Consider the following 14557-nt stretch of genomic DNA (forward strand, 5'->3'; position numbering starts at 1 on the left):
TTCTACTTTTATTGCACTATGTCCAAGAGTGTGCTTGGTATGATTGACTTTTCTGAATTTATCATTTATCCAGACTTACTTCATAACCAAGCATGTAGCTGATCTTATAATATATTCCAAGTGCAGATAGAAAGAATGTGTATTCTGTGGTTGTTGGGTGGAGTATTTTATAGATGTCCACTAGGTCCAAACGATCTAGTGTCGAGTTTACTTCCAGAATTTGTTAGTTTTCTGCCTAGATATCTAACACTGTCAGTAGGGTGCTGAAGTCTCTCTCCCATTGTCATTGTGTTGCTGTCTATGTCTTTTCTTAGGTAAAGAAGAACTTGTTTTATGAATCTGAGTGCTCCAATGTTGGGTGCATACACATTAGGATAGCTACATCTTCTTAAATCGAACACTTTCATCATTTTGTAGTGGCCATCTTTGTCCCTCTTAAATTGTTGCTGGTTTAAAGTCTGTTATATCTGACATAAGAGACTCCTGACTTTTTGTTTGTTTGTTTCTGTTGCATGGTACATATTTATCCAATCTTTTTCACTGAACCTGTGGGTGATGTTACATGTGAGATGGGTCTCCTGAGGGCAGGAGACAGTTGGATGTGTTTTTATCCAGCTTGCCCCTCAATGCCTTTTAAGTGGGGGCATTCAGACTGTTTAAATTCAAGATTAGTACTAATACATGAGATTTTGAATCTGTCATCATGCTGTTAGATGGTCGTTTTGTAGACTTGAGTGTGTATTTGCATTATAGTGTCTCTGTGCTATGTGCTTCAGTGTGTTTTTATGATAGCAGGTGTACTTTTGTTTCCATGTTTAGCACTCTCTTAAGGATCTCTGGTAAGGCTGGTCTGGCTGTAACAAATTCCCATTTGCTTGTCTGATAGAGGAATTTCATTTCTCCTTCACTTATGAAGCTTAATTTAGTGGAATACGAAATTCTTAACTGAAATTTCTTTTAAGGATGCCGAAAATAGACCCCAAACCTCTTCTGGCTTCTAAGGTTTCTGCTCAGAGTTCCCCTCCCATCTTGATGGGATTCTCTTTGTACATGACCTGACCCTTCTTTCTAACTGCTTGTAAGATTTTTTTCTTTCACATTGACCTTGGGGATGGTTCTCTTATATAGTATCACACAGGGTTGTTCTGTATTTCTTGAATTTTCATGTCAGCCTCTTTAGTGAGATTGGGAAATTTTCAGACTATATCCTCAAATATGTTTTCCACGTTATTTACTGTCTCTCCTTCTCTCTCAGGAATGCCAGTAAGTTGTAGGTTTGGTCTCTTCAAATACACATCTATTTCTCAGAGGCTTTATTCACTTAAAAAAAAAATCCTGTTTTATTTATTTTTGCCTGACTGAGTTGTCTGGAAGAACTGGTCTTTGAGATCTGAGATTCTTTCCGTATCTTGGTCTAATATATTGTCAATGCTTCTGACTATATCACGAAATTCTTGTAAATGTTTCAATGTCAGGAAGTTCAGTTTGGTTCTTTCTTAAAATGACTGTTTTGTCTTTCAGGTCTTGTATCATTATACTGAATCCCTTAGATTTCTTGGGTTGGGTTTCAACTTTGAGTCTTGATGAGCTTCCTTGCCATCCAGATTTTGAATTTTATGCCTGTCATTTCAGCCATTTCAATCTGGCTACGAACTATTGCTGGGGAGCTAGTAGGCTCCCTGGAGGTATGAAGACACTCTGGCTTTTTGATTGTCAGAGTTCTTGCACTGGTTCTTAACTGAAAGAGCTTGTGTTTCTGTAACTGTGGCTTAAGTTGAGTATATCCAACTGGCTTCATTTCTGGGTTATTTTAGAGGACCAAGACTCTGTATAGGATCTTTATTTGATTCTTGTCCTGGATTTCATAGGCAACATATGCTGGAAAAATATTTTTGGTCTTGCAATTTGGGATGGAACCCAATATATGGCGCTTAAAAGTAATGACATACAGCCTCTTATTCAGCTATGCTGCCTTTGTATTTCAGTGAGTTCACAGCACTGGTCTATGTTGGAAAGGAAGAGGGATGACCCCTTCACCAAGTCTGCTCTTGGGCCTGAGGGGAGCCCCCACCAGTCCTGGGCCTGAAGAGAGCCCCCACCAATCACTAGCACTGTGCCCATGTCTCCTTTGTTAGGTATTCTGGGTCATGGGTCTTTCTTCCTTGGGCATAGGGCACAGCTGAGAGACAGGCCACTCCCTTCCCAGACCACCTGTGTTGGAAGGGATCCTCTACTTCTGCACTGGCCCCATGAACTCATCACCTTTCTCAGTGTTTTGAGAGTGAGGGCTCCTCCCTCACTCACATACCAGCTACAGATATCAGGTTAGCACTGCCAAGCTGCACGCTGCAGCCCTGGGGCATTGGGACCAGCCTGCAGCTCCATCCTCTGGCCTTTCAGGATCAGGTACCATCTGTGCTGGGGGATCCAAAGTGCTCCCAGACCACCAGTAAAGTATTCAGGCTGGGTCACCAGCAAATCACCCAGGCTGTGTAATGGGGGCTGTGCTGCATACATGATCCTGCAGGAGCCGCCAGGCAGGGACTTTGGGAAGGGCTGGCAGACCTAAAGAACAGACATGCTCCCGTCCCATGGGGAGGTCAACCCTGCTCTCTCTTGGCCCAGCAGTCAGCTTGTGTTAGAGCTACTTGGAAAAAGATGAAGAGCCTTTGGGCATGCACACCAATGGTGACATTCTACTGTAGCTGTCCTATATGCAAAAGTTCCTGAGCTACCTATACACAGGCTGTAGCTCTAACTCTGCCTATTTTCCAGGTAGATTCCCCTGCTGAGTTCAAATGTCCATGGGGATGGTGAGATTTCTTGTAGCTAGGATTCCAGAGGTCAATGGCAAGAGTGGGCTGCCCTGCCATCCCTTCACTCTCCTCTTTTCTAAGAGCCGTTCAAAGCTGGAAACTAGCCCTGGCACATGGTAACTACGCACAGAATTCCCAGCTTCCTTCCTCTTCAGTCTTGCTGTCTGCATTGCCTCTCTATGCAATAAGAGAAACTCTTGCTTTCTCTTCAAAGATCTGGTTTACTGAATATTTTGGTTTCCGTCGGCAGGAAGACAACTTCCTAGCTACCTCTAATTGGCCATCTTGTCTAATCATGTGATTTTTATCCTGCATTTCTTAAAGTATCACATTGATTGGCTTTCTATGTTGAAATATCCTTGCAACACAGTGATGTATTTAACTTGATCATGGTGTATGATCCTTTTAATGTGCTGTTAAATGTGGTTACCTAGTATATTACTGAGAATTTCTGCATCTATTTTTGTAGTCTTTGGTTTTGTTATTATGGTAAAGTCAGTCTTATAAAATGGGTTTGGAAGTATTTCATCCTCTTCAATTTTTCTGGAAGAGTTTTAAAAGGATTGGCATTAATTCTTCTTTAAATGTTTGGTAGGATTCCTTAGTAAAGCTATCTGGTCCTCAACTTTTCTCTATTTTGGGAGGTGTTTGGATTACTGATTTAATCTCATTACTAGGTACAGGTCTGTTCATTTTTTTTTATTTTTTCATGACTCAACTTTGGCAGATTTTATGTTTCTAGAAAATCATCCATTTCTTCTGGGTTATCCAATTTGTTGGCATATAAATTTTCATAGTAGTCTCTCATGATTTGTATTTCTGTGGCATCAGCTATAAAGTACTCTCATTTCTGATTTAAGTCTTCTCATTTTCTTCTTAGTCTAAGTAAAAGTCTGCCAGTTCTATGTATCTTTTCAGAAAAAATTAACTAAGTTTCACTGATTATTTTCCCTATTGTTACTATTCTCTATTCCATTTACCTCTGTTTTGATCGTTATTATTTTCGCCGTACTTCTCATTTTGGGTTCAGTTTGTTCTTCTTTTTCCAGTTCTTTGAGGTGTAAACTTGTTTGGGATCTTTCTGCTTCTTAAATGTATATACTTTTTGCTATAAATCTCCCTGTTAAAACTGCTTTTGCCACACCACATATGTTTGGTATGCTGTATTTTCACTTCCATCTCAAGATATTTTCTAATTTCCTTTTTGACTTCCTCTTTGGCTCACTGATTGTTCAAGAGTGTACTGTTTAATATCCACACATTTCGATATTTTACAATTTTCCTCCTGCTATTGATTTCTAGTTTGATTTTACTGAAGTCAGAAAAGATACTTGCTATCTTAAATTTATTCACTTGTTCTGTGACCTAACAAGTTATCTATGCTGGAGAATGTTCCATGTGCACTTGAGAAAAATGTATACTCTGCTCTAGCTGAGTAGAATATGCTGTTAGGTTCATTTGGTCTACAGTGTTGTTCGAGTTTTCCGTTTCCTTACTGATCTCTGTCTGGACCGTCTCCCCCATTACCGGATGTGGTGAAATGAAACCTCCTACTGTAACTGTGTTGCTCTTTCTCCCTTCACTTCTGAAATGTCTGCTTCATGGATTAAGCGCTCTGATGTTAGCGGCATACATAATTGTTATATTTTCTTGGTGAATTAACCCTTTCATCATTATATGATATCCCAAAACTGCCTGTTGTGACAGTTTTTGACTTAAAGTCTCTTTTGCCTGATGTAAGTATGGCCACTTCTCTTCTTTTGGTTACCATTTGCAAGAAATATCTTTATTTATTCCTTCACTTTGACTTAGCCTATGTGTGTCCTTAAATCTAAAGTGAGTTTTTGTAGAAAGCATATAGTTGTATCTTGTTTTTTTTAATGCACTCAACTACTCTATGATTTTTTTAGTTGGGAATTTAGTTCATTTATAATAATACTAGTTATTGATTAGAAAGGTGTTACGATTGCCATTTAATTCATTGTTTTCTGTATGTCTTGTGACACTTAATTCCCTATTTTCTTCTCTTGCTATCTTTCTTTGTGTTTCATTTTTTTGTAATGACCTGCTTTGATTCCCTTCTCATTTTCTTTTGTGTATCTTTTATAGGTATTTTCTTTGCGGTTACCATGGGGTTTACATAAAATACTTTATATTTATAGCGATCTATTTTAACCTGTTAATTTTAATTGCATACAAAAACTCTACACTTTTACTTCTACCCCCCACACACTTTATGTTACTGATGTCATACTTTTCATCTGTTTATACACTATGTATCCATTAACATATTTCTAGAGTTATAGCTCCTTTTATATATTTGCCTTTCAACTTCTATACCAGAATTAAAAGTGATTTATGCATCAATGTTACAGAATTGCAGTATTCTGCATTTGTTTATATATTTACCTTTACCAGTGAATTTTATACTTTCATATGGTTTCACATTGCTGTTTGGCATCCTTTGCTTCATTCTTTTTCCTTACTGTCTTTAACTAGACTCTAGAATCTAAAGATTATGTTTATTTTACAAATTAAACTAGCCAAAAAATTTGCATCAGTGTTGTTTGGCAATTATAGGTCAGGACTGAGCTTCTATTCTAGGACTTAGGGTACTGATGGAACTGTGTTCCTAAATCAATAATGCATTTCTACTCCATAAAAATTCCACCAGTTTTAATACCTACCAGTTCCTTTGCTTAGATATGGGGGCTTGAAGAACTTCACAACACCGTAGACATTGACAATTGTACCACCCTTAAGTTGATTCAGGGGTGTATATATATAATTTGTTGCTGGAACCTAAAGGAGAAGACAGTGAATACATTTATAGTAAGTATTGACATTGTAGAATCATGTTATAATCATATTAGCAGCAAATCCATATAACTGTATTTTATCCTTTTAAGTGTCTAAAAGAAGCTGTAACCTGAAGAAAAGGCAATGAACACAGCTTAGCTTATCCAACTAGTTTCCCTTAGAACTTTGTTTATAAATGGTACAATTTGCACACTAGCTCATAAAGGCATAACCTATAATCTAATTAAAACATTATAATTCTCCAATACAAAAGGAGCAAACAGTATATGCATACAATCCCTGACTTATGATGGTTCAACTTATTATCTTCTGACTTTAGAATGGGTCTAGTAGGCTGTTTAATGCATTTTGTATTTATAACATTTATGACTTATGATGGGTTTACTGGATGTAACCTCACTGTAAATCAAGGAGCATCTGTAGTGAAATACCAGCAATACATGTCAAAACTGAAGCAATAACAGAAAACAAGAAATACTTTTTTAAAATATGTACATCTTCAATGTAAAAGGTCTAAGAAAAGAAAGTTTTATTAAAGGTAAATGACTAGGCATGATGAGTTATTTTTAGAAGCCCTGAAAAGGTAACTAGAATACTAGTCTTAACAATACAAGTTACATCTCTTGTAAGTTTAGAAAACTTTTTTTTTAAGGACACGCTCAAGGAATCTTTAAGTAATTAAATCATCCTAGCTATCTTTAAGTTAGTACATCCCCAGCTTATTTGGTCAAGAAATTGTAGCTGGAGGACAAGAAATCAAATTGTTAACAGAGAGCAAATTCTAAAAAATGCAACTTAAGAGATTTTGGTTCTATTTTTTAACTAATATCACTTCAAAACTTGTGGTACAATTTCTCTCTTCCCTTTACCCCCATGCTATTAAAGAGATTTTCCGCAGGCCTAGATTTTGACTCATAATTCAAGCCAGGTTTTGAGTCATAAATGGTATAAAAAGATTTAAAATGCTAATAATGAAACTGTACCCCAAAGAATTAAAACTAATAATGTCTAAATTCTCGGGCTTACAGAATAGTAGATAAGAAATGAAAACTTACTGAAAAGTTGAAATCAGCAACTAACAAAAATTCTTGAGTTTGCAGAGTATCAGATAAGAAACAACTTGCTGAGACACTACTGAAACTCCTACTGATTGTTGAGAGCAAGAACAAACTACCTGAAATCAGTTGAAACCAAGATGGCTGACTGGAATTTGAGAACGAGCTTGCTGACATCACAGTATGAATTTCCATCACATTCATCATACTAACTCCACCGGAATTTGCGCGTGCAACCCATGTGTTAATGTGAAGAAATAACTGTGCATGCCCAAGGACTTTCCAAACCTCCCCTTTCATCCTACTAATGACTTACTAATCCGAGTATCTACTCTCTAAAACTCTTCTAATAAAATTACTGACTTAAAGACAGCACAGGGAGACATATTTGAGCTCAGCTCGTGTCTACTTAGGTGCTGACTGACTTTCAGCTTTTCTTTTCTTAAAAATTCAATTTCACAGTATTGGCTTATAGCACATCAGGTAGCGAGCTCCTTTTGCTCTATAATAATAAGAGAGCAAAAGATTAGTTTTTGAAGTAACTGTGAATAAGCTGGGAAAGAAAAGGGAAAGTGGTTTACAAGGATATGTTTGCATATTAACAGTGATACTAAAAAAAGCCTTAAAGGGCTTTAGATAGGTGGCCCCAACATCAAATGGAAAAAAGGACACCTATCACTCTGAGAGTTAAAATTTTTAAACTCAAATTAATTAGTTTTTCCAAGGAGGCTTCTCAGTTTAAACAAGAGTAGAATTTGCTAATCTAATCAAACTTCAATATAAAAGCTAGCTAGCTCATCAATGATTAAAAAAAGAATGACAGAATAATGGAATGGAAAGAGAAATAATGGAAGAGAAGCATACTGAACAGTAGGGAGAAAACATGTGCTTAGTGTACACTCAATACTCTATCTTAACATCTCATGGAGAGATGAATGGGAAAGGCCAGCAAAACTCAATGACACTAACCATTATAATCAACCAAGTAACTGGCATTTGTTAATTCATTACCAATAAACAACTTCTTGTTTGGCTTTCCATGTAAATCAGCAAGTATTTATGTGTACAACAGCTAAGATATAATCCTCATTATAAATTCATAAATTGATATTTTTGCTTCTTAATCATTCTCTAATGAGTTAGGTTAATATTCTTACAAGTTTGGTTAATGTACCCTTGAGTAAGCTCACACTTGAACAAGGTAATTAAATTTAAATGATTCCCAAAAAGCCCTATCTTAGTAGTGAATTAGTCTCCCTTGCTGACACAATAAATTATTGTATTCCATAAAAAAGGACTGTAGAGGGACATCCAAATCAGTTTGAACAAATGTGTTAGCTAGAGAAATAGTGGAGTTAGCTTAGGAGAATGGTAAGCAAAGGCTTTCTGAAGGTGGCAACAAAATCTAAATTTTGAAGGACAAGTAACAAAGGAGAAGTGACAGCACATATTAGCATCATGTAATCAGGGGTCTGAAAATAGTTTCACACTGCTGGTGCAAAAGGAACAGGGCTAATATCTAAAGCAACAGGCATATAATATTTATGGCATCCTAACAACTCCTAGGTTAATAAAACTATTTAGTACTTACAAAAATACTTGTTGAGGTTTTTTATTGCTCACTAAATAATCTAGAACAGCACTATCCAAGAGAATCTTCTGTGATAATGAAAATAGTCTATATCAATATTGTGGCTATTCAGGAATTTAAATGACTAGTGCAACTCATGAACTGAATTTTTAATAGCCACACACAGCTAGTTGCTCAGTATCGCACAGCACAGGCACATGTCCATGAGAAAACCATTGGCTCATGATATACTAAAGATAACTTGATGGCATTATCATTAAGTACATCACTTGATCCACATTTCACATAGACATGAACAATTTTTTTTTTTTTTTTGATAGCTTAAGTGGCAGCCCATTATGGAATCAATCAGTCAAGAAAATGTGAGCACTGGGTTAAATAAGATGCAATTCACAGCATAGGCAGAAAGTTAACTAGTTGACAAAAATCAAGCACAGCAGACAATAAAAGCCTACAGATAGAAAGACACCTAGCAGCATAATTCAACTCATTCATTCCTTTATATTCTGTCCTTCCTTCATTCATTCATTGATGGGCCATGTATCATACAGGGCGATAAAAATAAGTGTGAACGAAACATAAATAGCCCCTGCACCAATGGAAGAACAAACCATTAAAGCGGAGAGATGTCTTAGAGTTGTCTTAGAAGGTCTCTTTGAAAAGATATTTAAAGAAAGAACTAATTAAATGAAGTACAGAAGTTGGGAATGAGATAAACAACAGTGTTCCAAGCAGAGAAAACACATTTAGTATGTTTGAAAATCCAGGAGGTCTGGATGGCTGGAGTGTACTGGTCAAAGGTAATGACAAGACTAGGTTGAATAAAAATATAGGGGATAGTTTATGTTGGGCCTTCAGATTCCACATAATTGGGCTAGTAAAGCTTTTAAATCCTGAAGACAGTACAAGATCAAATGATTACCCTGAGCCACTTGAAAAGCAAACTTTCTACCACTGAAAAATAAAATACTCTATTTTCTAAATTCTAAAAACACCCTGGCCCTCACAGACTACACATTTAATACTATATCCTCAAAAAAATATACTTTTTCAGGAAAACAAGAAACTCAAAAACAATAACTGTCAGTTTTCTTGATATCAACTGCAAGATCCATGCTCAGTTTAAAAATGTGGAAATGTGCCAAATGTGCATCTTTTGATGAGTCAGGAAAATAAAGTCAAATAGAGCTATGCCTGATTTAACTTATTGTTCAGAGGCTTTTACTATTCCTGCCTTATTTACAGGTTCACAAATATATCAAATATTTTAAATTAAACAATCTATAACAATTTTGGGAAATATACCAGAGCTAATTCACATTTTTTAAAAAGTACATCAGTTCTTTTACTGGTAACAGTCCCCCAGCAAAAATATTAATTATACTAATACTTAGAATTTAGTATCTGTATCCTATAGTCATTGTCAACTAGAAACAGTTCCTGAACTCTGTCCATTTGAAACTAAAGGTTCAAAAACATAAGTAGAACATAAACATTATATTAAACTATACAAATAAATTATTAATATCTTCTTTCCAGTTTCACTCAGCTTACAAGTAGACTATCTATAAAAATGGGAATGAGAATTTTCCTATTGCTATGAGGAAGCTCTAGCTATACCTACGCTTTAAAATAATGGGAAAAATGGTTAAAAAAAGAGAAATGTATCTTAAGAAAATTACTTAAAATTATATAATTTGTTCAATTATATAATTCAGCACAAAATTGTCTGGTTAAATACAAGCTAATGTAAAAAGAAATGAATTTGCCTATGGTTTAAAACAAAAATTTAAGGATCTTCATATGGTAAAAACTTACTTTATTTTTCTTGTGTATGTATAGCTTAAACAAAATATCAGCAGATATTATTCCAGACAACAGAATATTCAGATATTGATTACTAGGTAAAATATATCACTCCGATAAAACATTATCAGCTATAAAAAAGTAAAGATTATGTTTTTCCAGTATACTGATACTATATCAAAATCAGACTACAAAGTGGACTGAATATACATATACATGTATCTATGTATGTGTGGTATATACAGGTATAGGTGTAATATTCTAAATTAAACTGAATATCATCTTACCAAAGACATTGATTCTGTAGAAAAAGCTCTTACAGATTTGACATAAACCTGAAGGAAAAAAAGAAAGAACTTATTTGTATACAGATAACCTCCAATGTGATTACAGGCTTTTAGCTGTAGTAAAAGTACATACTTGTAAAATATTTAAATTCACTAGGATGACATAAAGTTATGGCTTACAAATTAAGAGTGAAATGTGCAAAGTTGTCTAAGCTACAGAAACTTAAAAAAAAGGCAAAGATGTAAGGTCAAATGAAAATGTACTTTATTAAAATATTAGTGTTCTTACAGATTAAATTTGAAGCATAGCAATATTCAGTTCTCAGGATAGAATGTAAAATAATGCAAACTTCTATCAGTTCAATAGAAGTGGAAAATCAGAGCTGATATTCAAAATTTTTCCTACACAGAACCCTAGACGTTTTCAGAAAGACAACAAAAAAAATAAGGAAGTGCTTCAGTGATCACTCTAACTGCAAATTTTACCCATCTCCAGCCTAATTCATTAATTTTAACATCAAGCAGAGCCACCGCCAGCACTTATAGTACCTTTGTGCATACTAGAAAAAAAGAGGCAGATGTTGGACTGCAGGCACTTGGCTTAGCCCAATTCTACCTAGTAGCCTCGACTAAAAAGGCAGTTTTCAAGTGTGTGTGTGTAAAGTAAAGTGTTAAAAAAGGAAAGGAGACAAAGGCCATCTTCACAATGAATAAAATAGAAGGAAAAAATCAGTTTTACCTAAAGAGGGGTAGGTGATTAATTTAAAGGGAAATCAGGTAGAGCAAAGTGCCTGATAGTATAATTACAAAGAATAATATCCAGTCTAGAATGTCTGTGCAGTTTTGTAAGTTTCATTATTAAGTATTTATTATTTCACTAAGTATTAATTAACAAGTATTAATAAGTAATTATGGAAGTATTATAAAGGAATTCCCTTTTCTATCTAGTCATTCTAAACATAAAACCAAGAAAAAACTTCTATTTTTTAAACTTAAAATATTCAATTAAAATAATTTAGTCAGACGAAGTAGTTTATCTGCAGATTAACAGAAATACTTTCAATCCCATCACTGTAGCTCATTAAATCTGCAATATAATTAGAGAATAAAAACTACATACTTACATAAACAGTTGCTTTCAGGTCTTCAAATGCTTTCAAAAATATGCAAGGTTTACCATCTCTGCCTATAGATGAAGAAGCTAAAAAAACAATAAATCTAGCCACTGCAATGGTGTCCTACACAGGGAAAAGAAAAGTTTTTGAATCAATCACCAAAATATCTATAATTTGGAATGTCATATAAATCCTTATTTATATTATTATCTTTAGAACACAAATTACTTCTATAAAGCAGAAAATTGTACTCCATTGATCTCTGTCTATCCTTATGCCAGTACCACTGTTTTGATTACTGCAGCTCTGTGATTAGTTTTGAAACTGGGAAGCCTGAGTACTAAGACTTTGTTGTTCTTTTTTAAGGTTGTTGTGGCAATTTGAAGCCCCTTGAAATTTCATACAAATTTGGGGATTAGTCCTTACATTTCTGCAGCAAAGTTTTATAATCCTCATGGGGATTATCTTGAATCCATAGATCATTTTGGGTAGTATTGACAGCTTAACATATCAAGTCTTTCTACACAAGTTTCTGCTATGTAGAAGGCACTAACCACGGAAAGTACCAAAAAAATAAAAAAGAAAAAAAGCCCTTCTTCTGACATATAGTTGGCCCTGTATCTGCAAATTTTGCATCTGTAAATTCAACCAACTCAGACTGAAAAATATTCAGAAAAAACGTTTTTTTAAAAAATTATACTATAACAACAAAAAAAATACAAATTTAAAAATATACAGTATAGCTATTTAGATAGCATGTACATTGCATTAGGTATTATAAATAATCTAGAGATGACTTAATGTAAATGGTGAGGAGACTACACGTGGGTGATAAGCAAATATTTTGCCATTTTATATAAGATTTGAGCATCCACAGATTTTTATATCCATAGGGGGCTCCTGGAACTAATCTCACACAGATACAGAGAAACAACTGTAACTCACTTTTCTACAAGTATCTGTTACTTAATAAATGTATTTATATTTAACTTCTTCAGAAAATTAATTTATTTCTCATACCTCCCTTTAAGCTCTACCACCTTAACTTGCTTTTTCTCCAGACCACATTTCTACCTAATATTACTTTATGTAATTATTCCTTGCATTTCTTCATTCCCCTAAAATGTAAATTCCATGAAGGCAAGAACTAAGTTTTGTTCACAGCTATACCCCCAGGACCTAGAACAGTATCTGATATATACTTAGTTGTCAGTAGTTGTAGAATTTTTGTAGTTTGTTTCCCATTAACTGCTCCAGACTGTTCTAACCAACCACAAGCTTCAGATGAGATCTACTTTTGTCCCTAAGTGTTACAAAGTAGCCCTTCCAAGCTTACCATGATTATTTGAGGGCTATATGGAGAAAGAATTACCCCTGTGTAAGCACAACACCTAGTTAACAAGTACATCTAGGTAACAAGTAACATGTTGAAAGCCAAGTTTTAAGACAGTTAAGCTGCTAAGATGTTTAAGTCACATAAGTGAAACTAGAAGCAGGAAGACCAGTTAGCTACTGCAATGGTCTAGATATGAGAGTAAAGGGCCATGAAGTAGAATAGAAGAAATGGGAGGGAAAGGGAAGGGATATTTGGGAACAACTTTGCTAGAGGAAAGACTAACTTTTCATTCTATAGATTTTCATACTACTACTAATGTACTACCTGTCAGAAATCATTTATGTGTGTCTATATGTGTACATACATACACATATATATGAAGTCACATATTTGTATATTACAGGGAAAAAGTAGAAATAGTTTGCTTATACTATATACCTTGTAGTCCAATCTGCAAAACAGCTGTTTTATTTCCACGATAAGTTAAAGAGATAAGTGAAAGTTTTCCCTGAAATGAGAAAAAAAAAAATAGTTATAAAGAAAAGTCAAATGAGTTTATAATAAAACCAAGATATAAATAAAAATTAGAATTTTTATAGCAACAGCTTTATCTTTCAAGAAGTCAAAGTACTGTGTTCAGGTAACTATTTTAAGACAAGGAACAGTGCTGAATTCGTTTTTCTAGAGAAAAATCAGGTCTACAAATACTTCAAGGTTTATAATATAATTTCTTAAGTAATCCTATTAGGTAGGTACTATGAGTTCCTTATTTTGCCAATAACCAGATCAACTTTCCCTGGCTTTGTTTTAATCTGTAATATTGTTCTCTAAAAAATAATAAAATGATGTTAGCTCCTAGAAAGAAATGAAAACTTAATAAAGATTTAGAAATGCAAAACAGAAATATCATAAATATAGTGTGGACAAATCTACAAGTACAGTTTAGTCTTTGTTCAGCTTCTGTAACTAAGCAGCTCTGTCAGTTTAAAAAAAGTTATTTGAGTCTCAGATAAAATGAAGTGTTTAATCTGGTTTCTGTAAATAAAATTTAAAAACAGATCCTATTAGCCTCCCAGGTTAATATTCCAGACTTTGATACAGCTAACAAAAAATACATCAATTTTACTTATAAAATAGAACTCAATTTTACTTATAGGAACATAAATAAAAATATGGTTATCAACAATGCATAATGATTCACAGTCAAAAGCAAAAGTAGTTACATTTAGAAGATAGAAAGCTGAAAAAAGTAACAACAACAAAAAGTTAAACAATCTGTAAATCTCAAAACTTTTCTTGACCCAGCAGAGTTGAGGTGACAGGGCAACCAACTAAGCAGAAATCTGAAAAAAGCAAGGTACTTCTAATGAGAATAAAACAACTGTTTTATTTCTGTCATAAGTTAAAGAAGAGATAAGTGAAAGATTTCCCTGAAATGAAAAAAAAAAAAAAAAAAGTTACAAAGAAAAGCCAAAGTTTATAATCACACCAAGATATAAACAAAATTTTTATAGCAACTTGCTTACCTAAATGACAAATGTTCCCAGACATCTGTAAGAAAAATTCATCTGACACTTTTAATGAATTGCTAGAGGCCAAGTATGGGGCAATGAAAACACATGGAGCCCCGGAGCTGCAAACACGGGAATTCATATTCATTTACATGTGCTTCGCCACAGACCTGACAAGGTTCAGGACAGAAGTAGGGCAATGGCAGCAGCAGTTACTGCA

The 14557-nt window shown here is 34.5% G+C and overlaps 1 protein-coding gene across 7 annotated transcripts in view; it reads right to left on the reverse strand.

The window, feature by feature from the left end:
• POT1 (protection of telomeres 1) overlaps nucleotides 1-14557 on the reverse strand; it is a 99674-nt gene that overhangs the window by 70561 nt on the left and 14556 nt on the right. For all 7 annotated transcript variants that reach the window (XM_026454381.2, XM_026454380.2, XM_026454377.2 and 4 more), the window contains exons 3-6: nucleotides 13265-13334; nucleotides 11500-11613; nucleotides 10376-10423; nucleotides 5504-5618 (exon numbers count right to left, since the gene is read on the reverse strand). In XM_026454381.2, the coding sequence (XP_026310166.1) occupies nucleotides 5504-5618; nucleotides 10376-10384 (124 nt within the window). In that variant the 5' untranslated portion in view covers nucleotides 10385-10423; nucleotides 11500-11613; nucleotides 13265-13334. The remainder of the gene's footprint in view (nucleotides 1-5503; nucleotides 5619-10375; nucleotides 10424-11499; nucleotides 11614-13264; nucleotides 13335-14557) is intronic.

This window comes from Piliocolobus tephrosceles, chromosome 8 (genome assembly GCF_002776525.5).
Source record: "Piliocolobus tephrosceles isolate RC106 chromosome 8, ASM277652v3, whole genome shotgun sequence".
Classification (NCBI taxonomy): Eukaryota; Metazoa; Chordata; class Mammalia; order Primates; family Cercopithecidae; genus Piliocolobus; species Piliocolobus tephrosceles.